The following is a 27,475-nucleotide window of genomic DNA, read 5'->3' as shown; positions in this document are numbered from 1 at the left end:
TGCCCAAGAGTGTATTACAACAACACAGATAAATGAATATCACAGATCCGTAACCACAAATGCACAGTTAGAATACGCCAACAGGTATCTAACTGTTGTTAAGAATCGGCAGCAAGGCAACAAAGATAACATTAATCAGAAAGAAGAAGGAAACAGTCAAAGAAAAGAAAGAAATAGTGTGTAGCATAGCAATTAAAGGTTTTTTTTATCCGACAAGGATTTTTTTTTCCCCAGACCCAATGATTTGAAAAACAAACACAGAAACTGAGCAAAATGAACAGTACACTGGTTTGTAAACTAAATATGAGGGTAAAAAAAAAAGCTAAACTGTCTATTATACAGTGTAATAAGTCTTCTTAAAATGCAAACGCTAACATGTTTTTTTCTTTTATCACAGAAATTGAAAATCTATCGTTCCGCCAAGTGCTAAAGTAATGTAAGACATATGGATTCTGAACAAAGTAAACAGTAATAATTATAACAGTATAATTACAGTCATCTCATACATATGCAAATCTACACGTCTAATCTATGGCACTTATATGCTGCAGTGGCTGTAGGCTGGCCCTAGCATCTTCGTTGTATAACCTACCACCTACACCTTACAGCCAAGCAAACAAGACGATAGGTCCTACCCGCAATCATCGCTGCATATCAAAACCATGGTGCTTGTAATTTGACTACTGATAAGTTTACTCTTGGGTGCATAGTCTGCAGCCATGCACCCAAGACGCTATGACGTGCACACAATTACCGCACCACACCACACCCATGTTTACTTATAACCTTACTGCTTATGACTTCCATGCACCCAAGACTCTGGGTCCTGGGAAGAACCACCACAGCATATCGCACCCATTGTGGCTTCTAACTTCACTACGTATAAAGTTGGGTTTGGGAGCATGGCCTTCGGCCATGCACCCAAAACGCTAGGCCCTCCCCACAACCACCTGAATAATGTTTCATAGTACGATTGTACCTATACCTGTGATATGCTGCAGTAGTTGTGGCCACAGGCTACAAACATGCGTGTGAGGCCATAGATTTTCTATGTATGCGTATGCAGTATATAAAATCCATAGTGGTGTACAGCTGCAGTGCTTACAACTTTGTTTTCCAGTGCATGGCCTTCAACCATGCACCAAAAACTGTACGTCCTGGCCACAACTACCACACCATATGACACCCATTGGGGCGTGTAATTACACTGCGTACAAAAGTGCTTTTTAGCACTCCCTTTTGTTCTAAACCGACAAACATACTCCTACTATAGCCAGTTTACCATAAATATACACAAACACATTTATGTACAGGAATATTTTTCTGTATGATATGATACAATATGATAGTTTATTTATAACGCACTTAATACCTAGAGGTTTCCAAGCGCGAACCCGAGAATCAAACCTGTGTTGTTTCGTGTCGTTTTGCTTCCAAGATGAGCACATTGCCGCTGAGCTATCCTCCCAGGACACCACAGAGGGGAGGTAGAGGGGACACATGTGAGTGTAAACAGATACAGGCTGCAGAAAGAAAGACACATACTAGTAATTAAGGTATGCTTTCTGAGGCCTATGACTCTGTTTAGATTCACATGCTGTGCATATAGTAGCAAGCATTGTTGCCTCCGGGTGATGAGGTGGAGAGGGCGTAGTTAGTAAAGCTGCAAATAAACGCTACAGTACAGCTTGACCTGCTTTCGAGTCTACTCTGATTAGTATATCTATATAATACTGTTCAGCGAAAGTGCAGATTGAACTCTATGTTGCAGCTTTATATACTGTGTCTAAATGAAAATTAGCTTGGAATGCTAGTGTTGTACCTGTGAGTGCAAACCAGTTGAATTGGAACACCACATTTTTAAGACAAAGGCACATGAAACAGAGCTCACTGAGCAAACTGTTTGGGTATAACTTATCCGACTGTCAATTTATGTGGTGTTTTTCTGCTTTTTTTTATGGTTCATCTATGGTTTGGCCAAGCTCCCTGGACATCGGATCTGGCTATATGCTGTCTCACGCCATAGAAATAACTATACGACCACCTTGTTTTCCAACTCATCGAGCCGCCATCAAGTTCTGGCTAGTCCACACTCTTAAAATGTTTTGTTTAGAAGACTACTGTGGCTCCCATTTGACATGTGCCTCAATTAGTAAACCATTTCTGTTCTTTTTTATAACCTTGTGAGTATTATTTTAATGGTTTTGGTGTTTTTAATTTATTTATGTCATTTTCCCATTCATCTTTTACATCATTTCTTATTACGTTGCACAGCCGTTACACTTTGAATGACAACCACCAACATTGCTGCAATGCATTCATTTTGGTCAGCTGCTTTGTAAGTGTAATGGATGCCTTCACAAAACCTGCACTTTTGGCTCAACATATCCCTGAACACTTTCCCTTGGGACACGGTCTAAAAGATATTCTGGCCAGACATGCTTCAACATCGATTTGAAGATCTGCCTCTTTTCTTTACCAATATATACTTTTTTGACCTTACTTTATACAGTGATTTATTCAGCCTACCATCAGTTGACTCAACTAAGCCTTAGCATAACGTGTTTTTGTAACACTTTGTAATCCTTGTAAATAAAGAAATGTAAAATTATTAGCCCCAATCACTTAACACTTTTCAGCAGCCGGTGCATTTTATGTTAGAAATATGGTGCTGTAAATGATATGATGATGATAGTTTATTTACATAGCGCCTATACACAATGTGCTTCAAGGCAAGGGAGGGAACAAGGGAAAATACAATGACATTCGTACTGGCCAAGAACACATTGAATGTGAAATTAACTATCGTACTCAGCCTGGCAACATTTCATATAGTGCAAGAGCTAAAACACAGATAGGAAGGTAATGGGAAACAGACAGGCATCTACCGTACTAAACCTGATGACATTTCTGGTAGAGCCAGAATTTTACAGGTGGTGAGGGAGAGTGTAGGAGAAAGGAGGGAGAGGAACAAAACAAGAAACTATCGTACTAGGCCTGACATTGCAGAGTGCTAGAAGGGGGCGGGGGGCAAACAATTAAGGAGGGGGGTGGAGACAAAACAATTGTTGCCATTATATTAGATACAAGGGACAATTCTGATAGAGTAAGTGCATATATGATTCCCAGGTGAGATGTCTTGTTATTTTATAATTTTGAGAAGTGAAATGCGCTGTGCTGTGGAGACTCACGGCTCTTGGGCACCATGAACAAGGATGAGTAAACAACTATTTTAACAGGAATGGCTTAGGCTGATTTCGGAGGTGTGCAGCATGCACCAATGTTTACATTCACCCTGTATTAAACCTATTTATTGCAAATCTTTGGTTAAACTGGTGTCATAGATGCAATGCAAAACAACAAAACTACACCCAAACATTTACCAATTATGATTTCTAAAGCAACCATAGCTCTGTCATCGCCATCATAGACCAACTATAACCAGGCCACTGCTATGTTCTGCTCATGATGTCTTTCGTAGTCATATGTGTCACATGGCAAATCGGGTCTTCAAAATAATCTTTACCGTTGAATTGGGCTTTTTTTTTAGGTTGGCCCTAACCATTAACTTGAAGTGACCCTTGCCAGTTTGGGATCCTACTATTTTTGTTTAGCTATTTGTAATGCTCATGTGGTCTACAAATTGTGGTTACATGCATGTTCTTTGCATTGGCATATGTAGCAACATGACAACCACATGTTGGTGGCCGAGTCATGGTTGCCTTACGATGGCAGTAAGTAAGCTGCTTTAAATTGCTTTGTAAATCATAACTGGCAAACTATTGGGGTGTTGTTGTTTCCAGCTGCAACCATAAATTCCCTTTACCCAAAGTTTTTTCAATTAATTTACACTTCTTTAATGAAATATACCATCATACAGACAGAGCATGTCCAGTGGCCACTTTCTTCAGTAATCCCCAATCCACCTGTTGTGCCCCTTGTGTACGGCTTGTGCCCCTACCCTGTGGTCACTTCACCAGCGGCAGGGCCTTTAGCCATGCCCCTGGCACCACAGAGCCACCCGATGTTTTCGATTGTGATCATGCTCTGAGCCCCCCCCTGCCCAAATAGTAGGCAATGGCCATGGTCTCCTGCCGTGGCCTATGGGGACTTTTCCTTAGGCCAGTCTCTAGGCACTCAAAAGCCACCAGAAGTGCTCCTCGGCATAGCCATTTGCCTGGAGCATGGCCAAATCCTCCACCTGTGGTCATGTTCAGTGGACAGTTTGCCCAGGGCATAGCCTTCAAGCCATACCACAGACTTCCCAAGCCACCTGAAATGGCCAATAGCAAGTGCATGGGCCTTGGCTGTGGCCATCAGCAAATTTCTTGGGCTCTGCAAAGCCACAGAAAGCGGGCAAATTTCCATTTTGACCCTAGGTCGGATCTATGGCTTTTACTATGATCCGCAGAGCGGAATCTCAAACAGAGCCAGATGTAGCCTGCAAACCAATATGATGACCCACTGGGATTCCCCTGATGTCCCACAGACCTGCAGCTGAATTGTTGAGGGCATATGCCACCTGTCGGAGAGCGCCCCCCTTTGATCGGTGGACACTGGCCAGAGATTGGCCTCTGCCCATTCCCCAGGCACCTAAAAAACAAACAAAGTGCCCATTGGACACTGTGCCCACAACAAGGTCTTTGTCCATGCCCTTGACACATTACACACTCTTTGGAGGTCTCAGGCTGGGCTTTCTTTCCTGGCTGTCTACTAAATTCTTTGTCACTTGGTTATCTCCTGACATACTCTCTCTTTAAAAAGACTTTACAATTCCATCTTTGATGGAAGTCTATCGCTTTCTTAGTCATGCACATTTATTTAGTCTCCCTTGCTCTTTCTCTTAATGTTGATTATGTCCTTCTTTCTCTTCTGGGTGTTTTGCTTACTCATGGTCGGTTGCGTGTTCTGTTATTTTTCACATCTCTGGGAGCTATTAACTCTTAATGATCAACTATGTCTCTCCCTGGTGTAAACCATTTCAAAGTGTCATCTACATCTTCCGTTTGGTGTTTACCTGCACTCAAACCATCCACATGGTGCTCTTCATGTTTTGTAGCGAAGATGTAGTTGATGAGTGCGCAGGTGAAAGAAATCGTGGAAGTGGCTTCAAGGGATTAAGGGACCTTACACTTTTCATTGCTCAGCGCAGTTAGGATATCTCACCCTACAGCAGAATTTGGTGCACAGATGCTTGTGTGTGATTTGTCTATGCATGGGTTTGTCTGTGAGTGACATTATGTGCCAATGTGAATGGATGTAGGTTTTTGGTGGATGTTACAAGGATAAACCAAAGAACTAATGTCGTCATGGGTCATTTAGTGCACTTGTCACTTACCTGGGGATTTACAAGTATGGTGCCCTTTCTTAGAGTCCTGTGTGTCCAATTTGTACAGCTCTTGCTTTTCTTTTTCTCTTAATGTGAAGAGTGTTGTGGTAATGAGAGGACCTGCATTAGAAGGAAATGTATGTTAGCAATTCCTCTAAATGTCTGAAGGAATACAGGGAGGTTCATGGCACATAAGTGATACAGAAATTAACTTTGGCTGAAACGTTTGTGCAAGAAGTAACTGAACTAACAATTATTTAGAAAACACAGGACATAAATTATAGCTGAAGACCGACAGACACAAAAACACTAAGACCTTAATACAGCAATAGACTGAGAAATAGCACCCACCATGTCAAGCTGGTACCCAAACTTTCCAATATCACCATCACCATCTGTGGGGTATGTGACGAATCCCAGGTTATCGTCCCTGCTTCCCTAGGAGGAGCCCCTTGCCATGAGCCCAGGCAGGCAAGGCCGCTACCAGATAGTCCCCATGGGGGTGGTACTCAGTGGGTGGATCTCATGGGAAGGTTCCTGTAGGACTGGGGGGTGATTATCAGGGAAGAACGCGGTAGACCCAGAATACCCCATCCCCTCCCTCATCTCCCTACCCTACGCAGGCTAACGATTCCACACACTTTCATCTATGTAAGGTAGAGCATCCAAACATCTTCTAAAGTACTGAGACGAGGAAGAATAGGAACTCCCTGTATGAATCCTGCAAAAGTACTGAGACAAAGAAGATTCCAAGCAACCCAGTTGAGATTGATAACACCAGCACTGGGATGAAGAAGACGCACAGAGTAATGGAGAGTGCGCCGCTGAACCAACTCCAGCAGTCTAGTCAATATGGACAATCAGTAAGCTGGAAGAAGTTTAAGGCTGGGAAAAAAGCCTGTGAGAGAGACTTTAAAGGAACAATTGCATATGAAGTAGGGGCCTGGAACCCTGAGTACAAGACAGAGTATGAAGAAATAATTACAGATGGATCAAGGGTCTGGGAACCCCACATACAGGTAGATTATTACAACCACTATATAAACAATACCAGTGCCTGACAGGTAAGTGAACCAGGTCTGCTATACTAACTAAAGAAGCCAAATTATGAACAATCATAGTACCTGACATGATAGTGAACCAGGTCTACCTTACAAATATCAGATATTCTGGAAACCAACCGGGGGAAGGGAGTCATCCCCCCTAGAAGCTGCAAAGGAGCCAGAGGTAAAGGAGTCATTTCCTCTGGCATCCTAAAAAGATCGGAGCAAGATCAGGGGAAGGGATAGATTCTACCACCACTTGTTGAACTATCTACAAAGTCTAAGAAAAGACCAGGGAAGGGAGTGTGAAGGCATCATAGACAGAGACAACAAATATGTTTCAAAAGTTTGATTTAACTTAAAATCCAGGATGGAATAAGGCCTAACTTGTCCTATGCCAAGGTAGGATTTCTCTACCTAAAGAAAACTAAGGATAGTAGGTGTCAGGAAGTCCAAATCAAAGGTCTGCCTGTGTCCAAACCCTATCCTTGCCCTCACAACTAACAGTTTACAATGTGTAGGGATGTTAGCATCAAAATGATAGTGCACAAAGGAATGTTCAGAGCCTCTTCCGGCTTTCTGCTCAGGATCACTTTCTGTCATGATGCCTACCCCCGGGGACCCAGACCAGGTCCAGCAACCCTGGAAGCAGGCATCAAGTTATTATGGGCAAGCCCAAAAACCCCTGCTAGGGGCTGTTTGGGTGCGGTCCTGGCACCTATGGCACCAGGCTCATATGGAGAGTCAGTCCTGGCGCCATAGGCGCCAGGCTCATAGAGTAGAACTTACCTGATGCAGACCATGCTGCAAGCTTACCTGATGCAGACCATGCTGCAAGAGCTCCAAGCCAAATGAGGTTTGGAAGGGACTATTTTACCTAGGGACTATTTTTTTACTCGGGCGGGGCTGGGGAGGAATACTTACCTGGGACTACTTTGGAGGCTATTTAAACCACGCCTGAAGATCAGCACACGCTTCGTGTTATTCTGCATCCAGCAGCGTAACGCTCACCATGCCTGCAAGTCTGCATCCAGTCTTCTGCCACGCCCGCCTCGAGTTTGGAGCTCCTAGAAAAAGGGAGAAAGAAGGAGAAAAGGTTAGAACAAGAGCAATACCTTTGATTCTTACCTGAATTCCAGATCCATTGCGCCTTCGAGCTGGAAGAAAGAAGTTATTTTATGCGCGTTGCCTCGCCTGCTGCAACGCCGTGCTGAACTCACCGGCCTTCGCAGCATCTTCACATTCCACCGCATCCTCCTACATGTTCACGCTGCATTCGGGCGCCTAAGAAGTAGACCAGAACAGCAAGGTGAGCCAAGGGAATACACAGAGGAATATTAGTAACCCCCCCATAGACTTACCTGATTTTATCACCGGGGCTACTATTCCTCTTCACGAGTCAGCGCAGCTTCCACTGCATCTTCGCCGAACCCCGGCCCCTAAGGAGAAACAAAAGGTCAGCAAGGTGAAACGAAGAAACTATCAAGGGGAACCCTCCTCACCACATTAAACTTACCTGATTTTACCGCCGGAGGTATTATTCCCCGAGACTTCATACTTTCTCTCAGTGCCTGAATAAGGGAGAAAGCAACAGGTTACATATTGACATTATTTATCGAACTGTGTTGGAAATACAAATATTTACTAGAATATTACCGGTTGCCACGAGGAACTCTTCACTAGGGTCAAGCTGCAATCTGCAAGGAATCGGACAAGAGTGAAAGTCAGGCATTTCAACTCTTACGAACGACATACTTTTCGGAGTCAATATTGTTCTGGAACTCACCAATTCTTTCGAGCCAGTGAAGCAACTAGGTGGGCCAGTCCAGTCCGTCATCTCGGCCCTACGCGTCACATTGGTGGAGACCGCAGCTGTCCAGTTCAGATCGACGCCTCTGTGGGAGCCAGGTGAGCGTAACAGAACACGAAGCCTACCCACAAATTCCCACCCGGGCATTATGGATACCTCAGAGACTGACCAATTGGCCCAATTACTAGGGGAATTGAGGGCTGAAGTGCATTCCGCCCGTCAAGAAACCAATGCTCTTAGGAGAGAACTGATTTTGTCAAAGGAGCGAACTGATGACCTTGCTAGGCAACTATTGCAAAGCCAGGCTGGACAAGCACCCCTACCTGGTTCCGGGGGAAATCCAGCTCCTGTGTTATCGGGTAACCCTGTGCAAATAAACCTACCAGGAAATATTCCATTAGCTCCACCCGAACGCTTTGCCGGAGATCCCAAAAGGTTTGCCGTGTTTATGAACCAATGCCTCTTGCACTTTTTATGCAGACCTGGAGCCTTCCCAAACGATCAAGCAAGGAATCGGACAAGACTGAAAGTCAGGCATTTGAACTCTTACGAACTACATACTTTTCGGAGTCAATATTGTTCTGGAACTCACCAATTCCTTCAAGCCAGTGAAGCAACTGGTTATCAACGCGCCCCTGTGCTCAATGCAGGATGGAGAGCTCATCTTTTCAAACCGTCAGGTGAGACTATAAGAGGGGACATCAAAGGTGATCCGTGGGGAGAACAGCGGGGGTGGGGGGATTTACACTCAACTCCACGGGTGGTTAATTCCCTTTCTCCATTTGCAGAAGAATATTCCTACGGGCCAAGCAAACGAAGCTAGGTGGGCCAGTCCAGTCCGTCATCTCGGCCCTACGTGTCACATGGTGGAGACCGCAGCTGTCCAGTTCAGATCAACGCCTCTGTGGGAGCCAGGTGAGCGTAACACTTTCCCCAGGTTCAAAATAGTTCACAGGATATCAGGGCTCCCTTCCGCAAGAGTTCAATTCTTCCAACTTTCAAAAATAAAAGTTTCTTGGGACACTTCCCAGATCCTTGAATATCAATACTTTGTACTTGTTCACTTAAATAGTTCTCTTTCTTAACTTCAAAAACTCCCATATAAGGCTGTTGCAAACCACAAGCGTCTTTAGGCAAACTTTCATTGGCTTCTTCCAAGCAGGGCACTCGATACAGGGGCAGTTGTCGGAGCACACGGTCCACCCATTACAGGTCACGCAACTGATACCCCTTCTATGCACTTTGTTATACAATACTGTTGTATTCCTCTGGCTCTTGCTAGCACAGGTGTCCTCTTAGCCTGCAATTCCTGGGCCCCTCTTAGCTTTGGGCCATTACTTCATTTTTCCTTTTCATACCCTTCTTGGCAGTCTCTTGATTTTGCCAATATATCTTTCATGCTATACATACATTCCGTAATACCTGCCACATGTAATACTTTGCTTTCACTTCATTCATGAGTATTCAACTTCCGTTTTACTCTGTGCAGTATGCAAAAGTGCTTTTAATAAGTTTCAGTACACTCGGCATTCTAAAAGTGCTTGCTTTGGTATCTAAAAGTACTTTCAATTACTTTGTTAGTTCGACATACAAAAAGGACTTTGTTGTGCGTTACCAGAGCACCCCAGTATGAGTGTGTCTTTGCTTTACACTCACCGGTCACACATGGCAGCTCCTTTCCACGTGGAATCCTTTGTGACGGGCTTCTCCGGACTCTGCCTCTCCCTCGCAGCTTGCACCGAGAGCACCACCCGCTCTCCTGGTTTCACGTGGCAGCAGTTGGGGTCAGTGGAAGTTCCACAGCTTCTGAGGCACAGACCCGCTCAGGAGGGTAACAGGACCTCCAGACCTGCTCATGGTCCACCACGGCCCCAGCGTCTCTCTCTCCTGCACCACACTGCTCCTAGTGCTTGGGTCTCCAGCTTGCTTGCATCCAGTCTGCTCTCCCTCTCCAGCCGGTTTTCTCTTTCCTGCCCATTCTCTCCCTCCCACTCGTTCCCTTTCTCTCAATGTGGCAGGCATTTTTATATCCTACAAAGGCTTTAGGGATAAAGGGTCAATTGTCAAAAGGGAAGGGGGATCCAATGTCTCACCCAAGCACGTCCTCTCCCCACTCCCCAAGTTCCCTCCACCCAGGTGATCCTCCCTCGGATATCCTTCTCCAGGGTCTGGATCCAAAAGCAATGGCCTTTCCCAGGCCACCTGAGAGGAGGATTCAGGGGGAAAAGAAGTTAAGAAGCCCTCAGGTTCCGCACAGGAGAGGTTCCCCCATCACTTGTTCAGTTTTCACAGTGAGACCAAGAAGAGCCAGAGGGGAGGGAGCTATCCCCCTGTTATTGTGAACAGAATAAGTAATTTGAAGAGACTTTCTTTTCTGTGCATGCCATTCATGGAGAAATCCTCTAAGAGAACTGTTAGAACTTGTTTTGTTTATGCAATCTGGAGAACACGTCTCATCACCAGGCGGTGAACACAAAGCCTCAGTCCAGAAGAAAGAAGTCACTCTTCTAGACTAAGAAGATCCTCTCATTTGTCCTCAGTTAGTTAAGAGATTAAGGGGCAGAAATAGGTTTTGACACAGGATGGTGGACTATTTGCTTTAGGCAGACATTCTGACTGAATCCTTAGTATTTAGTTGAGGCAGGAAAACCCATCTTAGTGTTAGGTCAAAATAAAAGAGAAAACCCCTAACTGTCCCTAACTAAAAGTCTATAACCACAGCAATGTCACCAGTGGTCGAAGTGGGCGGGAGCGGTGCTCCTCTACTTCTTTTAATTAGGTTTTACCGTTCCTATCCTTTTGTTTTAAAAAGAAACCGTTCCGGAACGGTTTCGTTTTAAAATAAAAGTGTAGGAAGAGGTTGGAACTTGCACTTTCAGTGCACAGCACAGGACGTTTCCTTAAAGAGCAGACACATCTGTTTTGGGATTTTTATTGTGCATGGGAGGGGGCGCAGCGATGAGGTTAATGGGGAGCGGTGCAGACCAGTAGGGAACATAGTTTCACTATTTCTTTTTGTACACTTCGAACACTGAATGTCACCTGTGTGTCGATCTCCTCCTTCCACACCCAAACAGGTAGAACAGGGATGCTTTTGCTCGTTGATCCCATTCAACATCTACATGTCCTGGCTGCCTCACATGCTCGAAGCACACATCATTGGGTTTTGTATGAATGCTAATGACAACAAGATCCAAGCCAAATAAACTGTACATTTAAGAATCATCAACTACTGTCTATGAGCCCAGAGGCCCTTTCAATTCTTAACGGCCGTGGCTTGAAGTTTTGGGAGCACATGCAACACCAGTCCTGGGAGCATGCAATGTGGCTAAGTGGCTGGCAAGAATCTGTCTTTAGCACCACAAGGAAAGTGTGGCCAAACCACAGGGTGAAAAATGCATGGCAGAGAGGTTTTGAGTGTATGGTACTGAATATGGCGTTATGTGGTAAAAAGTAAAAGTGCATGCAGTAAAAACTAAAAACCTGGTAGAGAAATGTCTGCTGGTTTGGGCACATTGTAAAAGTAACAAATGTTACAAAAGTAAATATGAAATGGAATAGAAAATATCCCTGCAGCGCTTCACTGCTCTGTGTTACAGTAAATCAAGAAAGAACTCTTGCAGTGGGGACAGGGTCCCCCTGCTCTGGTAGCCATATGGGCTGACCATTGCCGCCAAAAGAGATGTGCTGAGCAAGGCAAGTAAATCAAAAGGACTTTAACTAACTCTAAATGACTGGAGAGGGTTCATGTAATAGCAGAAAAAAGTGGGGGGCTGCGGGGTGTAAAGAAGGCATGGTATCAAACAGTAAAACAGACGCAAGTGACCAGAGTTCAAGGGTGTTTATTGAACTTCACTGGGATGGAAAATCACCTATCTAATCCTAAATCTAAAGATGGGAGCAAGCTATGACCATCAAATAATAATAATGCAGTCCTAGTGGTGTCTTGTCAAAATAAAAAGGCCTATACTTATAAACCTATTACCAATCCTTACTTCTAAATACAACTACTGTGGGAAGCAATGTTATGCAAAGGAAAAGTGTTCTAGAAATGATGTGTCAGGATATTCAAGCCGTTGGCTTCCCTTCCCTGCGTTTTCAGCATGGGACAAGGCAGCACACTCGAGCTTAGCACAGTCTCTGGCTTCTCTAGCACGAGGGTGCAGTTCAAAACTTCAACATCATGGCCTTCTGTGCCAAAGTCTCTTTGCCATTCAAAGTCTCTTTTTCCAGAGGGCCTGATGCAATATGAAAAACAACACGTTCCTTTCTCCTCAGGCTTTCATACGTACAAATTCTCTGGTGATTTTCTGTTCACCCCGGGTCCCCCTCGGCCGGGCTCAGACCCACCTTCTTAGGATTTCACACGTACAAACCCACTCTGCCAGGCTCAGAGCCACTTCAACACAAAACCTTCTTGGGTGATTTTCGCTTCAAGATTCCCCTCCGCCGGGCTCAGACCCACTTTGACACAAAGCTTTCAATTGATCTCCCTCTGCCAGGCTCGGACCAACTTCATTAACTTTGCCACAAATGTTCTTTACTATATCAACATCGAAGACTTTCGATTGTGTGCAGAATTTAGCTTGACCCATCACAGGACCACTTTGATTCACAATTCTCTACAAATCTTTCACTTTTCAGTTGGATATTTTACAGAGACCTACGATTGAGCACCCACGTGGTGCCGGACCACTCTGTTCAAAGCTAACGCGCCGCATAGAAACAATTGTGTACAGGTGCATTCTGAATGCCACATCATATCATATCTTCATTTCAAAGTTCAATCACTCATCAGCAATTCCACTTTACTTGCATCTTTTATCACACGTATTTCAAACAATGTTCGTTCCAGCGCTCGCCATTCAGTGTTGCCGCTTGCAACCTTGGCTTCAACACAGACCGGTCTTTTATCGGTCTCACCAAATCACTGGCTGTGTTACTTTCACCAACAATGCTTTGTTCTTGGAGCCAAGGACAGTACCAGGATGGCTGGTAATTCTCCCCGCCTTGATTCTTGAATCGTGAGGGCCACTGGGTATCTCCGACACACAATGCATGAATCTTCAGCAAGTTTTCCTGGTCTTACGCTTTCCAATATCAGGGGCTAATGAAAGCAACGGTTCCTTGTCGAAAAGGTCAAGGGAACTTCCCTTCTTGCAATCTCCTTCTGTATCGCCGTCTTTCTCCTCTTGTTAAACTGCCATCTTGCAACTGCTGTTTCCTAGTGTGCTTTGCCTAGCTCAAAGTGTGCTCTTGTGCTCCGCCTTTTATCTGTTTGGGGAAGTGTAATGGAAGTCAGGTGTGAATGATGGTCAGTAATTGCCTGACCTTGCCCGACCATTGTATTGTGACACGTCAGGTATACGGCTCAGATGTTGGTCTGTTTTCCCTTAGAGCAGGCTGTCTGTGAGAAAGTGTTTGTGTTGTAAAGGGGGAGGAAGGAAGGTTGGAGTTCCTTATTATCCTACTTGTTAGGATGGTGTAAAAGTGTTATAAAGAAGGCGATACCGCATCCCACCATCCGGTGTCCCACTCCCACTCCCGAACACCCCTCATCCAGGTGAACCTCGCGCAGTGGTTCACCCCCAGGAACTGGATCCAAAAGCGATGGCTGTGCCCTGGCCACCTGGATGACAGATCCTCAGGGACTAGTGGGTGAGACACCTTCTGGTTTCTCACGGTGGCGGGGGGGCGGTTCTGTGGATGTCATTGGGGTGAAAGCAAAAACAAAATAGTTTGTAACACCGGCCAAAAGTAAGATTAACAGGATGGTGGCTTTTTGAAGCCATTGGCAGGAAGAAAGAGAGGCTGTACACAGTAAACACTTCCAGACCTAGAGGGCTGGCATCCCCCAAGATGACTGCTCTATCAGCAAGCACAGAAAAAGGCTATGTGAAGAGTCAATACAGTGGTATCACCCAAATCCCAAGTCTTCCCGCTCACCCCCAATGTTAAGTCTGTGTGGCGGTTCCGCAGATGTGCAATTATTCCACAGGGTACAGTTTTGTTGTCTAGGATTCACTATTAGGCATCTCAGTCCTGAAGGATGTCCTACTTCCTTGTGCACCAGCAGCAAGGTCAGTGACACTTGTCAATTACACATATTTGATTTTATTTGATACAAGGTGTTTTATAAGCGCACATAGCATGAAGAACCCATCAGAGTGGACTGCATCGTCATCGGTTTCTCATGCACTGGGCTGCATGGTCTGCATGCATATGATTAGATCACACACACGCTCTTATTACAGTACATGAAAGCAAAGTCAAGACAAATGCATTTTGAATAGTCTGACATAGAAGGCAAGGCTTTTCATAGAGTATGCATTGTGCAGATAATGATGGTATAACTTTACCCAAAGCGGTCAAGGCTTGGTGAATTTCCTTCATCACATTCCTGTAAAGGTCCTTCTGCCAATCATGTAACAGCCGCCATTCCTCGTTAGAGAAATAGGTTGACACATCACGGTAGGAAACCTGTGCCTAAAAATTAAAATGCAAGATAGCTTAAAAGTGCATTCAAGGAAATATAATGCAGCCCTTCATTTATTTAAAATTCTTATGTATTACAGCCTACTACCAATGGGTGATTTCACCATACTTATGCAGTACAGAATATGCAAAAAGCATCAGAGCTCTTTACTGATACAAAATGTAGCATATAAAATGGCACAATAATGATACAAAATGCCATAAGCATTAAAATAGTAGCAATAGGACAAACAATAACAGGAAATAACTTCAAGGATATAATCAGATATGTCTTCATTTTATCCTTAACATAAGAGACCCTGCATTGCTTCTAAGAACTGGTAGAAGACAATTCCGTGGATTCAGGCCAGTCAACAGAATGGGTCGGCCATATGCTTAAAAACCAAGCATTGGCAAAGCTAGTAGTTTTGGCATTTACTGCTGTCCTTTGCATTTTTAATGTATAGGCACCAGGTTGCAAGAAGGAGAGCGCAAAATGTAAAGGGAGAATGTAAGAAGGGATGCAGGTGTGCATGAGAACGACAAAGGAATAGAGAACGGGAGGAAGCCATTAATAGGGGGTGCCGTTGATGATGAGCAAGAGGAAATATGAGCTAGCAAGGGTGTGAGTGGGAGGGTAGGAGAAAAAGAGAGGGTGTGAGAGGAAGCGTGAGAAAAACTAGGGGCTGCGAGTAAAGGTGAGAGTTGGAGAACATGGATTGAGGGTGCAAGCAGGGATATCTTTAAGGGTGTCAGAGCGAGGAAGAGAAATGGGTGTGAGGAGAAGGGTGTGAAGAGAGATAAAGTGACAGCACAAGGTGAGAGAGTTTGCCAGTGTAAGGTGAAAGAGAGAGAGAGAGAGAGAGAGAGAGAGAGAGAGAGAGAGAGAGAGAGAGAGAGAGAGAGAGAGAGGGAGAGGGAGGGAACAGGGACCCTGCAGAGAGAGGGAGACAGCGCACAGAGAAAGACACACACCGCAGAGAGACAAACAGCAGAGAGAAAGAGTGACAGCGCATGGAGAGAGACAGAGTGAGAGGGTGATGAGAGAGTGACACCATTGGGGAGAGAGAAAGAACACAGAGAGAGAAAGTTCTGCCACATTCGGGCCACCATATGCGCCAAAACGAAAAATAACCTTCTACCACTAGTTTTTACAATACAATATGAACATTGAGGGGCATGACCGAGCTTGCAAGAACTGAAAGAAAAGGTAGACAATGTAAAGGCGCAACAGTATATTAACTGTGTAGAGGTAAGGTAGAGCCCCAGAGAGACACATTGCTGCTTTTTTCATTCATAAACTGTCAGATTGCAAATGAATGAAGGTGTACTCTTTACTGATGGACACTAACTACCACCTTCTCCATTGCCCCATATGTTTGGCTCCATCAATTTCTATGCACAATTTAAATCTCATGTAAAACATATTTAAACCTGGGACAAATCAATGTAAATGTGGAATTCATCAGGTAAAGTGTCTAGTGCTATTCAAAGTACAATGGAGTGAGGGTAGGGATTTGGGAGATAAAAAGGGATAGAGATAAAAGGGTAGGGATTTAGGGATAAAAACAGAGTGGTACATTTCAGAGCGGACAGTAACACTGAAAAACAGTGCAAACAATTTAATAAATAAAGGGTTAATATAAATGTGTCGGGTTGGGGGTGGCGCTAAAAGGTAAAAAAACAACTGCGTTTTTGTGTGTTTTATTTCCGCAATGAAAGGTACCACTCTGTAATTGTAGTCGGTACGATCACATAACCATAGGCACCATACAAATATACTTGAATTACTAACTCTCTGTTTGGGGACATGTACAAAGGAGCACCTTTTATAGGAATGGGCCCATGGAGTCTGATTGTTCTTTGACTAATTGTATTAAGCCACTGAAAATGGCGCTTCTGAACACCAAATCACTTAACACGCATGCACATCCACAACCTTATCCTAGAGAGGGACTTAAACATGTTATGTCTGTCCCGAGACCTGGATCACAGAAGCAAGTGGCCCTATGATTGCCCTTGCCGTCCCAGAGGGTTATTCTACTTCTGCAAGAACCGAGCTCTATGGCATGGGGGAGGAGTAGCCATTATTGCTAAAAACAAATTCAAGCTCTTCACTGCCCCATGTATTTGGCAAGACTGTGAAATCTTGCATCTGAAGAATGTTGTTCTTATTTACTGCCCTCCTTCAGAAATGCCGGGTTTCAATGAGAAACCTCCTAGATCTTGGCCAAATCCTTTGGACTTAACTGCTCCACCCTCTTCTTGAGTGACTTAAATGGCTGGCTGGGCAATAAGGTGGATAAAGACGCCATTACCTGGAATCCACACTTTAAAATATCAACTTCAAAGTGTGCAATAATGACCCCACCACAGCCAAAAACAATGTACTGGATGGGGTAGTGGCAAGGAATTTAACGGTACACATTGATGATACCTCCCCGTGTATATGGTCCGACCAATACACTATCGAGTTTCATATACAACTACAGGAGCCTCTTCCTAAAATCAGTAACCGGCCAAAGAGAGTCATCAGTCATAATTTTAAAAAGGTACAACCATCTAACTTTAAAGAGTGTCTGGCAGATATTATGACTAACACATCTGATTTAGACACAGCTGAGAACCTTATGACTGTTTGCAACAGTTTAATCAAAGGTCTATTAAATAGAATTACCCACTGTAAAAATAAATTAGTCTGGGATAACGTTGGCCATCAAACCTGGTTCTCTCCAGAACTTAGCATCCTAAAAAGGCGAAATAAAACTTGAAAGACAGTGGTTAAAAAAATCCATCAGAAGTCAACAAATCTGCTTGGAAAGATCTTGAAAAATGTTACAAAAATACCATCTTTGATATGGTGTCCGACACCATGTTAAGCTCTGTCTCACTGAAGCATAGCTTGCGCCTCCGGGTCTCACAGACTCTTGATGTCATTTTAAGGGTGGAGTTTCTGTGGTCAGGAGTGGGGTATGTCGCCTGTGCTTTTGTGCTTTCAGGATTGCGTTTAAGTAATGGCCGCCGCACAATTTCCTGTTCCAGCGAACACTATTTCCGGTAACAGTATTTGCGGCACCGGTCTTACCGGTGCCGGTGGCTCCGGAACCATGTTGCCGGATTCGGAGTCACTGGCACCGAGGACGATGGTATTTTCATTTTGGGAGGGTTTTGTTGGTATTTCCAGCATGCCGGTGCTGCCGTTTCCGGCATGCCGGAATGCACATGCACGCCAACACAGAAACAGCCGGGGTTTCCAGCATCACGGATTGCTGGACACGGTGGCACCAGCATGCAGAAAATACAATTGCTCACCAGCACCCTTGTAATAAGGCCATATGTCTGCAGCAATCTGTTGTGACTACAACACGTCACCACGAGAGTGGGTGCTGTGTCACGTGTGAATATACAATAAATACCGGCGGACAGCTTCCCACCTGCCAGCAACCCACCAACTCCATGTCCGAGACTCTTACTGCAGCCCTGTCATGCAGTGTACGCAGTACACCGGACATGCCGCTCGGCATCCCTCAGCACCCTCACACCATGGGGGTCCCTCTAACATAATTCATGATTAATTGTGGAAAACACAAACCAGCGCCGAGCCGGGCTTTGTGACTCCTCAGCAATGAGCATTATGTCCCACGCATGCTATACAAAAGAATCAGAGCAACCCAGCACCTTCGCAGCATGGTGTGTCACTGGAATGTTACCGGTACGGCCCAGGTAGAAATCCCCAGTAAGGGAGAAGTTACTGCTGTCGTCCTGGAAAGGTGCCCCGGGTTACATAAAGTAAGGGAATGATTACTGATTTCTCCAAAATGTAAAGGAGCATCGTACCCTTTAGTTCCCGCCCACTTTGAGCTCTGGATGGGTGTAGAAGGAGTGGAGACAACCTTGCACACACAAAAGTGGTGTCTGAGCCTCAGGGACAGCTCAAAGGTAGACAGAGGAGGAGTACCCATGATGAGTCAGTGGATGGGTTTGGCGGTGTCGGCATGGCCTTACACTCTTTGGTGGGGCTGGATTCTGCTACCCGCATCCCTTCTCCTGGAGGATGAGTCTGTGAGGTGGGGATGGATAGCGGTGAGGATTGCCCCACTTCCCTGCCCTTGCAAGCACTGGAGGGATGAAAAACCAAAAATGGAACAATCAAGGCTGTGGAGATTTAGTTTAGTTTAGTTTATTTATTTGTAACGCGCACCATCGGGCCAGGGGGCATCAGGGCGCAAATTTGGAAATGTTTACATACAGTAGTTACATAGAGAAGTTACATAGGATCGTTGCAACAGACAATGACTTCAATAATTTACAAAGGATCATTGGAACAGACAGTGAAATCAATGTTTACATACAATAGTTGCATAGAGAAGTTACATAGGATCGTTGCAACAGACGGGACAAAGACATCAATAATTTACAGACAGGATACTTGCAGGTATATACAGCGAATCACGGTAAGGCAGACAATTACGAGGTAGGACCGTAATAGGAAGTCTTAGTTAGGAGCAAGGAGTCACAATTTCGATTTCAATTTCAAGGTATTGAGTGAAACCTCAGATCTGACGGTAACCGGGAGTGTGTTCCAGAGCTTGGACGCAAGGACAGGGAAGCTCAGGCCCCCCGCTTTTTGAAGTTTAAACCTTGGAACCGATAGGCAGTGGGTCTGGGCTAATCTTTGAGGCCGAGTGGATGAGTGGCGGGAGAGTCTGCTGCACATATAAGGGGGAGCCTTATTTGCCAGACATTTGTGGGTCAGGGCAAGTGTTTTTAGTGAAATTCTCTGTTTGACAGGTAGACAGTGTAAATTGGTTCTAGCTTCTGAGATATGGTGGTTTCTAGGGATGTTTAGCGCGGCCCTAATGGCATTATTCTGGGTGATTTGTAGTTTGTTTAGGTTTGCTTGGCTGGTTCCTAGGTAAAGGGCGCTGCAATAGTCAATTTTAGGCATGACGAGTGTTCTCGCTAAGGTGATGCTGTTGGGGGTAGTTAGAAAAGGTCTAGAGGCTTCAATCAGTTTGCAGGTGTAAGCAGCCGATGATCTGACTGCATTCGTTTGTCGTGTCAATGACAAGGGGGCGTCAACATAGAATCCTAGAGTTTTTGTGTCTTTGGAGACCTTAATGGTGTTACCATCTATGATGAATGATTGGTAGGAGTAGTCTAATTTATTGAGACGTTGCGAAGAGCCTTGGATGAGGAGCTCCGTCTTGTCGTCGTTAAGACATAGTTCATGTTGTGCCATCCAGGACTGGATGACCAAGTAGACATCGTTCAAGGCCTTCGTGTCAGCCATGTAGTCACCAGTGATGGGAATGAGTATCTGGGTGTCGTCAGCGTAGTTGCTGTAGACCACACCCAGATAGTCAAGTACATCAAAGAGGGGTTTCGTGAAGACATTGTATAAAGTGGGTGACACGCAGGTCCCTTGAGGGACACCGCAGTGAATTGGCGCGGGGTTGGCGGCTGCCGAGAGAGAAAAGACCCTCATAGATCTGTTACTCAGAAAGGATTTAATCCAAGTTGTGGCTGAATCGGAGAAGTGGGCAGCAGAGAGGAGGTGTTGGCAGAGGATTTGATGATTGACCAGATCAAAGGCTGCCGAGAGGTCTAATAGGAGTAGCATGGCTAGTTTCCCATTATCTTTCAGGTGTTCAATTTGGGTTTTTAGGTCTATCGGGGCTGTTTCGGTCCCGTGTCTAGGACGGAAACCAGACTGCCTCAAACCTAAGCAGTTATTAGATTCCAAGTAGTCTTGGATCTGCAGGTATGCTGCGCGATCTAAAATCTTCAGCAAGAAGGGGACCGTGGTTATGGGTCTGAAATTGGTGGGAATGCTAGGGTCTAAGGATGTTTTTTTTAGCAATGGGATCACTGATGCGTCCTTAAGGTTGTCTGGGACAGTGTTTGTACTAAAGGATGCGTTAATGAAGGCCGTGATGAAGGGGGCCAAATCGTGGGCAGAATCCTTAATAATGGGAGCCGGACAGGGGTCACCTTGGCAGTTTGACTGTTTCATTCTCTTAATGATGTCTTCCACTTCCGCAATAGTTAAAGGGGAGAAGGTAAAAGGTAAAGTATTAAGGGGAGTTGGGGGAGCGTGCCCTAGAGGTATTGGAGGACCATTGTCTTGGTTCAGGCTGTTTTGTTTGACTTTGATTTTAGATTGTAACATAGATATTTTATTCAGTAGGGCAGACTGGATGTTGGCGCACCATTTACTGTCTTTGGTACAGGTATCAGGAGGGGTGGCTGGCGATTCGAGTTCTTTAAGGATGTTAAAGAGCTCTTTTGCATTGGAGTCTGCTTGCATGATACGGTTGTTTAGCGACTCTTTTTTAGCAGTGATAATAGTGTCTTTGTAGAAGAGGGAGGCAAGGATGAAGCTGTCTTTATGCTCATCTGATGGGTGACTTTTCCAGCGATTTTCCGCGCAGCGCTTAGCTTTGCGGAGCACTTTTAACTGAGGTGTAAACCAGGAGTTAAGATGTGCGCGCGGTTTGGACTTCCTGAGTTTGATGGGGGCGATAGAATTTATAGCTGTGAGCATAGTGATATTGTAGGTGTCTGCTAAGGTTGTTGGATCGGTGCTGGAATGAGTGATTGCAGTGAGAGCAGGGAGTAGCAAAGGGAGGAGTTTCTCTTTAGTAATATCCCTTTTGTTTCTTGTGGGGAGGGCTCGGGCATTCAGCAGAGGCGGGCGCAGTGCTGCTTCAATATTGAAGGTGATGATGTGGTGATCAGACCAAACGCACGGGGTGTTGGAGAGTGTTTTAATCATACAGTTGGAACTAGCTAGCCAGTCAAGAGAGTCCTTCCTTTGTTATGGGTGGGTTCTTGGAAGTGCATGGTGAAGCCAAAGTCAGTTAGTGCATTCTCTAGGTCTACAGCAGTATGGTCATTGGGGTCGCCGAGTCCTAGATTGAGGTCACCTAGAATGATGATTTGAGAGCTAGTTTTAGTTTGGTCCAAAAGTAGAGTGGACAATTCGCCAACAAAGGATGGTGCTGGGCCGGGAGGTCTGTAGATAAGGTGTAAGGTGATGGTTTGATTGGGTGTCAGAGGTAATTTGACTGAGAGTAACTCAGCTGACTCTAGTTGGGAGTTACTGACCACTCTAAGGCCAAGGGAGTTTTTATGGATAAAGGCGACTCCGCCCCCTTTGGATTGGGCAGTATTGCGATCGCAACGTGTGATACCATAGTCTGGCGGTATGGCTAAGGCTAGAGAAGGTCCTGAAGTAGCATGAAGCCATGTTTCGGATATAGCGATAAAGTCGAGTTGTTGGGTCGTGATGAGGTCTGCGATGTCAAGTGCATGTGCTGGAAGAGATCTGCGGTTGATGATGGCGCCCTTGATCTGATGGAGTTTGGCTGGTCGGATGGGAGTAATAGGAGTAGTGTTAGGCGAAGCTGAGCATGGTGTTTTAGGTATGGTGTGATTAGGGTTGTTGTATGTTATGTGTGGCTTCTTGAGTCTAGACCCCAGTCTCTTGTTTCTGAGAGGAAGAGAGCAGGGCTGATTTGGTGTGGGTTTCCTCGCAGAGTGATGTAGCCTAGCCATGGGCGACCTGCTGCGGGAATACTGTTGGGTAGACGTGTGGCGAAAATGCTGGCAGACCCCAGGGGGCTACACGTTCCCCCCCGCCCCCCACCAGACATACACCAGGATTGACCTACTACTGATATCGGAGGAGGGCGGAGGGGAGGTCAGTGGCCCCACGGTCAAACCAATAACCTGGTCAGACCACAAACTTCTAGTCATGGGATGGTGTTTACAAGATGTCCCCAAATCATACAGGTGGCGCTGCAATGACACTCTCATAAGGGACCAGGTGTTCAAGGAATTCCTACGCAAGGAAATTGAAGCCTTCTTTGAAACTAACGATAGGGGAGAGGTCCCCATGGCTACTGTCTGGGAGGCAGCGAAGGCAACCTTTAGGGGTCTCCTTATTGCGGAGGGCTCACGTAAGAAACGCGAGAGAGCCCTAATAGAATCCAAACTCCGAGACGACCTAAAGACCCTGAGGGCACAGCTCACCAAAGACACCGTAGACCGTGGAAGCCTCCTCAGCAAAATGAGAGATACAAGACAGGCCCTACACACCACTCTAATTGGAGAGGTAGTCAAGAAAATGAGATACACTAAACAACGATACTATGAAAGGGGAGACTAGGTTGGAACACTACTAGCACATAGGCTTAGAGGTAACAGAGCTGCCAGGCGGATAGAGAAGGTTAGAGATGGGTCGGGTACAGTCCATTCGACAGCCAAACATATAGCCACATCCTTTGCGGGCTTCTACGAAACGCTCTATACCGCACAGGAGGGAGAACCACTAGAAGACATCAATAGCTATCTTAAAGACCACCCCCTACCCAAGCTTACAGACCTAGAGAGGGAGACTTTGGAAAGGGAAATAACGGAGGATGAAGTGGAGGAGGCCATTAAAAAATTGAAAGTAGGTAAGACCCCCGGGGAGGATGGCTATACAGCCGACTTCTACAAACAGTTTCAACCGGTACTGACACCACCACTTGCCAAACTCTTCAACCAGATTAAAACCCCAAAAACTATCCCACCAACATTCCTGCATGCCTTGATTACGGTAATCCCCAAACCTGGCAGGGACCCAACGGTATGTGGCTCATACAGGCCCATTTCGCTCCTTAACACAGATGCGAAGATCTTTACGGGGATCCTAGCGACATACCTAGAAAACTACCTCCCTAGACTGATACATCCAGATCAAGTCGGCTTTGTGATAAACAGACAGGGAGCGGACAGCATGCGCAAGACCCTGCATATACTGAGCTCAAAAAAAGTTAAAACAGAGGGCTCCCTTCTCCTGTCGCTGGACGCGGAGAAGGCATTTGATAGGGTGAGCTGGGCCTTCATGGAGGGTGTCTTGTCGTCCCTGGGGATGGGACCAAAGTGGCGGGGTTGGTTGTCAGCGCTCTACTCTAACCCCACAGCAAAAGTGGCAGTGAATGGGTGTGAATCGGAAGCCTTCCCATTAGGAAGAGGTACTAGACAAGGGTGCCCACTGCCCCCCTTTTTTACGCCCTTGTAATGGAACCCTGGGCCATAGCAATCAGGAGTAACGACAAGGTCCAGGGCATCAGGATGGGGGAAACCGACCACAAAATAACCTTATTCGCAGACGGCGTACTACTATACCTCTCCAACCCATCCCAATCAGTCCCAGAAGTGATGCACAGCCTAGAGCAATACGGGACCCTGGCGGGCTATAAGGTAAACTTAGATAAATCAATCGCATTCTCAGTGGGTCGCCTCGACGAGGTAGGGAAGCAGTACATTGAAACCCTCCCATTTCGTAAGCAACCTGAGGGGTTCTGCCATCTGGGGATCCAGATACCATTGGACCTAGCAGATCTTTTTAGAGCAAATTACCCCCCCTCTGGTCGGCAATCAAGCGTGACCCGAACGATGGGCAAAATCCGGTCTCTCATGGATGGCACGCCTCAACTCCATTAACATGGTGATCCTCCCTAAATTTCTGTATCTCTTCCAGATGCTCCCGACTCAAATACCAAAGTCATTCCTTCTAGAGATCAAACGGGCCCTCCTCCATTACCTCTGGGGGGGAAAATCGCATAGAATTGCATATGACACTCTAATACGACCCAAAGACGAGGGTGGAGTCAATTTCCCAGACCTAGACACATACTACAAGGCTTCACAGCTCCGAATTCTGGTAGATCACTTGTCGATGGGCCAGAAAAAGCAGTGGGTAGGACTAGATAACCTGCCCTTCTCCCCAGTCACACTGGATGAATGGTTGTGGGTCCCCAAGGCCAGTATCCCCAAAAATATTCTGAGACGCCCGGTCCTGGGGGTCTTATGGTCCATATGGAAGGAAGGGGGTTACCTTAGATGGCTCACAACATGGCCCTCACCCCTGAGCTGCATCTGGGCTCCTCCACTTTGGGAAGGATCAACGAGCCACTGGCGTTCCAGCAATGGTACGAAGCGGGCCTCAGTAGAGTTGGGCAGCTCTGGCGTGAGGGGGTGTTCATATCGTTGGTGGACTTGAAGGAAGCTCTCGATCTTCCCAACCTCTCCCCCTTTCGCTACCTACAACTTAAGGGGGCCTTGACCGAAAGCAGATGGGGTGACACACTTAGACGAGACCTAACAGACTTTGAGAAGTTCCTTATCACACACAAGGGAACCAGAGGGGTGATATCACGACTTTATAGCTTTCTGCTACTCTCTGTCCCGCGGGACCCCACGCCCGCCCAGCTCCAATGGGAGAGGGACCTGGGTGCACACATTGCCGAAAAAAGGTAGCTCAAGATATGTAGACAGGCCAACCACTCCACGACTGCACCCCAATACCGCCACGAGGCTCTCAAGCTAATTCATAGATGGCATTACCCCCCACAGAGGATAGCCAGAATGAGAAAGGGATATAACCCACACTGCTGGAAATGTCATACCGAAAAGGGAGACTATATACATATGTGGTGGAAGTGTCGGGTGGCACAAACTTACTGGAATGAGGTTCTGTCCTGGATAAAGGAGGTGGATGGGATGGAGAGGACCTTATCCCCCTGGCTGATGTTGTTTGACATTGAAGTGGAAGGAGGTCCGAAGGTTAAACATGACCATATTCTACAGGTGATGTTGGTAGCCGCCAGAAGTTGCTGGGCCCAAAGGTGGAAATCGCCCCAACCCCCTGGGGAGAAGGAATGGGTATTAAAAACACGGGCAATATATCACATGGAATTTTTGACCCACCTGCTTGATGAATCCAAGTCAAACAGAGTCCCTATGGCTTCCCTTTTTTGACAAATATGGGAAAACATCAGAAGACATTCACCTCACCTAAACCATGAAGATATAGCCCAGACCGGGAACAGCACCCCGGACGTGTGGGCCCTGACGCGTTGAGTCACCCATGCCCATCCTGATTTCGCCCTATGCCCGTGTCACATCTTTCTCAGACTCCGAAGTAGACCCTATTGTTATTACTGCTCTCTGAACCATGGTATGGGAGAGGGAGGGGGGAAGGGGGGAGGGAAAGGCTGGAATAGGGGAATAAGTTGTATTACAAATTTTTCTTTTTTTTTTTCCATCTGTAATGTACACTTTGCTGAACTCAAGCTTGCATTATTTGTTCTGAAAATGAAAACCTTAATAAAAACTACATTTTCAAAAAAAATAAAAAAATTGACATCTAAATACATGGCGTCCAGTAGTGACCCCAGTTACTTGACAAAGCATCCCACTAATGAAAGTTTAGTGGTACAAGCTGTCACATCAACCTCTAAATAGAACGCTTATCCGACCATTCCCCCAGACAGAGATGAGCGTTACAACGCTTTGGCCAAGAAAGTTTTCTCTGTGGGAAGTATGGCCCTAAGGTCAGCAAATGCTACATGTAAATTGGCCAGATTCACTCACACTATTTGGGAATGTTTATCAATGGCGGCTGATCATATCCCAGAAGGGGAGGAAAGGGACGGATTTTTAAATCTAGTCAATGATGGGAAAGATGTAATGTGTGAATCCCACTAGACAGGTCTCAACAATGCAGACAGCATCAGCAGGTCCATGGTGGCTAGTACAGTTATGCACAGGTTTGCCTGGTTAAGAAAGTCTGGTTTTGCTCCAGATGTGCAGGCCAGATTGCTTAAAATGTTCTTTGATGGTACACATTTATTTGGTAACAAGGCTGACGAGCGCCTAGATAAATTACAGACCTCTAAAGCTGCTTGGTGCTGCTATTAGACAGCCACAGAACCGCCCCACCGGCACACCTTGGAGGGCTTTTACTCCTCAGTTGGAAGGGGGAGAGGACTGTCCAATCAAAGAGGTCAGAAAAGATTTCCCTGTGGTGGGTGAGGAAGAGGTACTAGAACTGCCCAGGCAGCGGCTGCGTTACCATCAGCCACTGCTCCAGCCGCCTCTAGACCGCTCTGAGGTCTTAGTTCACAAGACCCCAGTGGGAGACAGACTGTCACTGTATCTGAAAGAATGGCGAGGCATTACTTCAGATGCATGGGAATTGGAAACAGTTGCCCAAGGTTACTGCCTTCCCTTTCTAAAAAAGAATCAGAGTCATCCACCGGGTAACAGCTCTTTAAATGTTCCAGATCCGCTCCTTATGCAGGAAATATTAACCCTAGAGAAAGGAGCTATAGAAGCAGTACCTGTAGCAAAGAGGCACAAGGGTTGGTACTTCCTGTACTTACTAATTCCAAAAAAGGACAGAGGATTGAGACTCATTTTGGTTAAGAGACTTGAACAGGTTCCTCAGGAAGGACAAGTTCAAGATAGTTACCCTTTCTCAGATCCTTCAGGCCCTCCAGCTTCAGGACTGGATGGTATCATTGGACCTTCAGGATGCTTACTTTCATGTGCCAATCCATCACAAGCACAGATGGTACCTGAGGTTCGCCGTTGGCGGTTCTCATTATCAGTTTGCCATTTGGGCTGACCTCCGCACTGAGGGTTTTCACCAAGTTAATGTCAGTGGTGGCAGCGAGTCTCAGGAGAGGGGGAATTCACATCTACCCCTACCTGGACAATTGTTTGTTCAGGGTACGTTCTCCCGAACAGGCCCTGAAACATCTCAGCTCCACCTGTCACTCCCTTCACAGACTGGGTTTCTCACCCAACTTCAAGAAGTCTCACATGATACCGTCTCAAAAGCTCCTATTCATTCGAGCAGTCATAGATGCATCCATGGGGAAAGCCTCACCAACAGAGGTGAGGGCTCAAGACATGCTGCAGATGGTCACCAAATTCCAAAGTGCCCAGCATCTCCTAGCCTTTGACTTTCTGGTTCCTCAT

The 27,475-nt window shown here is 45.9% G+C and overlaps 1 protein-coding gene across 3 annotated transcripts in view; it reads right to left on the bottom strand.

Annotated features, from left to right (window-relative positions):
• LOC138580857 (zinc finger protein 514-like) overlaps positions 1 to 27,475 on the bottom strand; it is a 361,413-nt gene that overhangs the window by 316,603 nt on the left and 17,335 nt on the right. For all 3 annotated transcript variants that reach the window (XM_069651738.1, XM_069651739.1, XM_069651740.1), the window contains exons 2-3: positions 14,542 to 14,668; positions 5,339 to 5,449 (exon numbers count right to left, since the gene is read on the bottom strand). In XM_069651738.1, coding sequence (XP_069507839.1) covers positions 5,339 to 5,449; positions 14,542 to 14,668 — 238 coding nt within the window. The remainder of the gene's footprint in view (positions 1 to 5,338; positions 5,450 to 14,541; positions 14,669 to 27,475) is intronic.

This window comes from Ambystoma mexicanum, chromosome 3p (genome assembly GCF_040938575.1).
Source record: "Ambystoma mexicanum isolate Mex_15411 chromosome 3p, UKY_AmexF1_1, whole genome shotgun sequence".
NCBI classification, from domain to species: Eukaryota; Metazoa; Chordata; class Amphibia; order Caudata; family Ambystomatidae; genus Ambystoma; species Ambystoma mexicanum.
The sequence above is the reverse complement of the archived record's forward strand: the minus strand, read 5'-3'. Positions and strand labels throughout refer to the sequence as shown.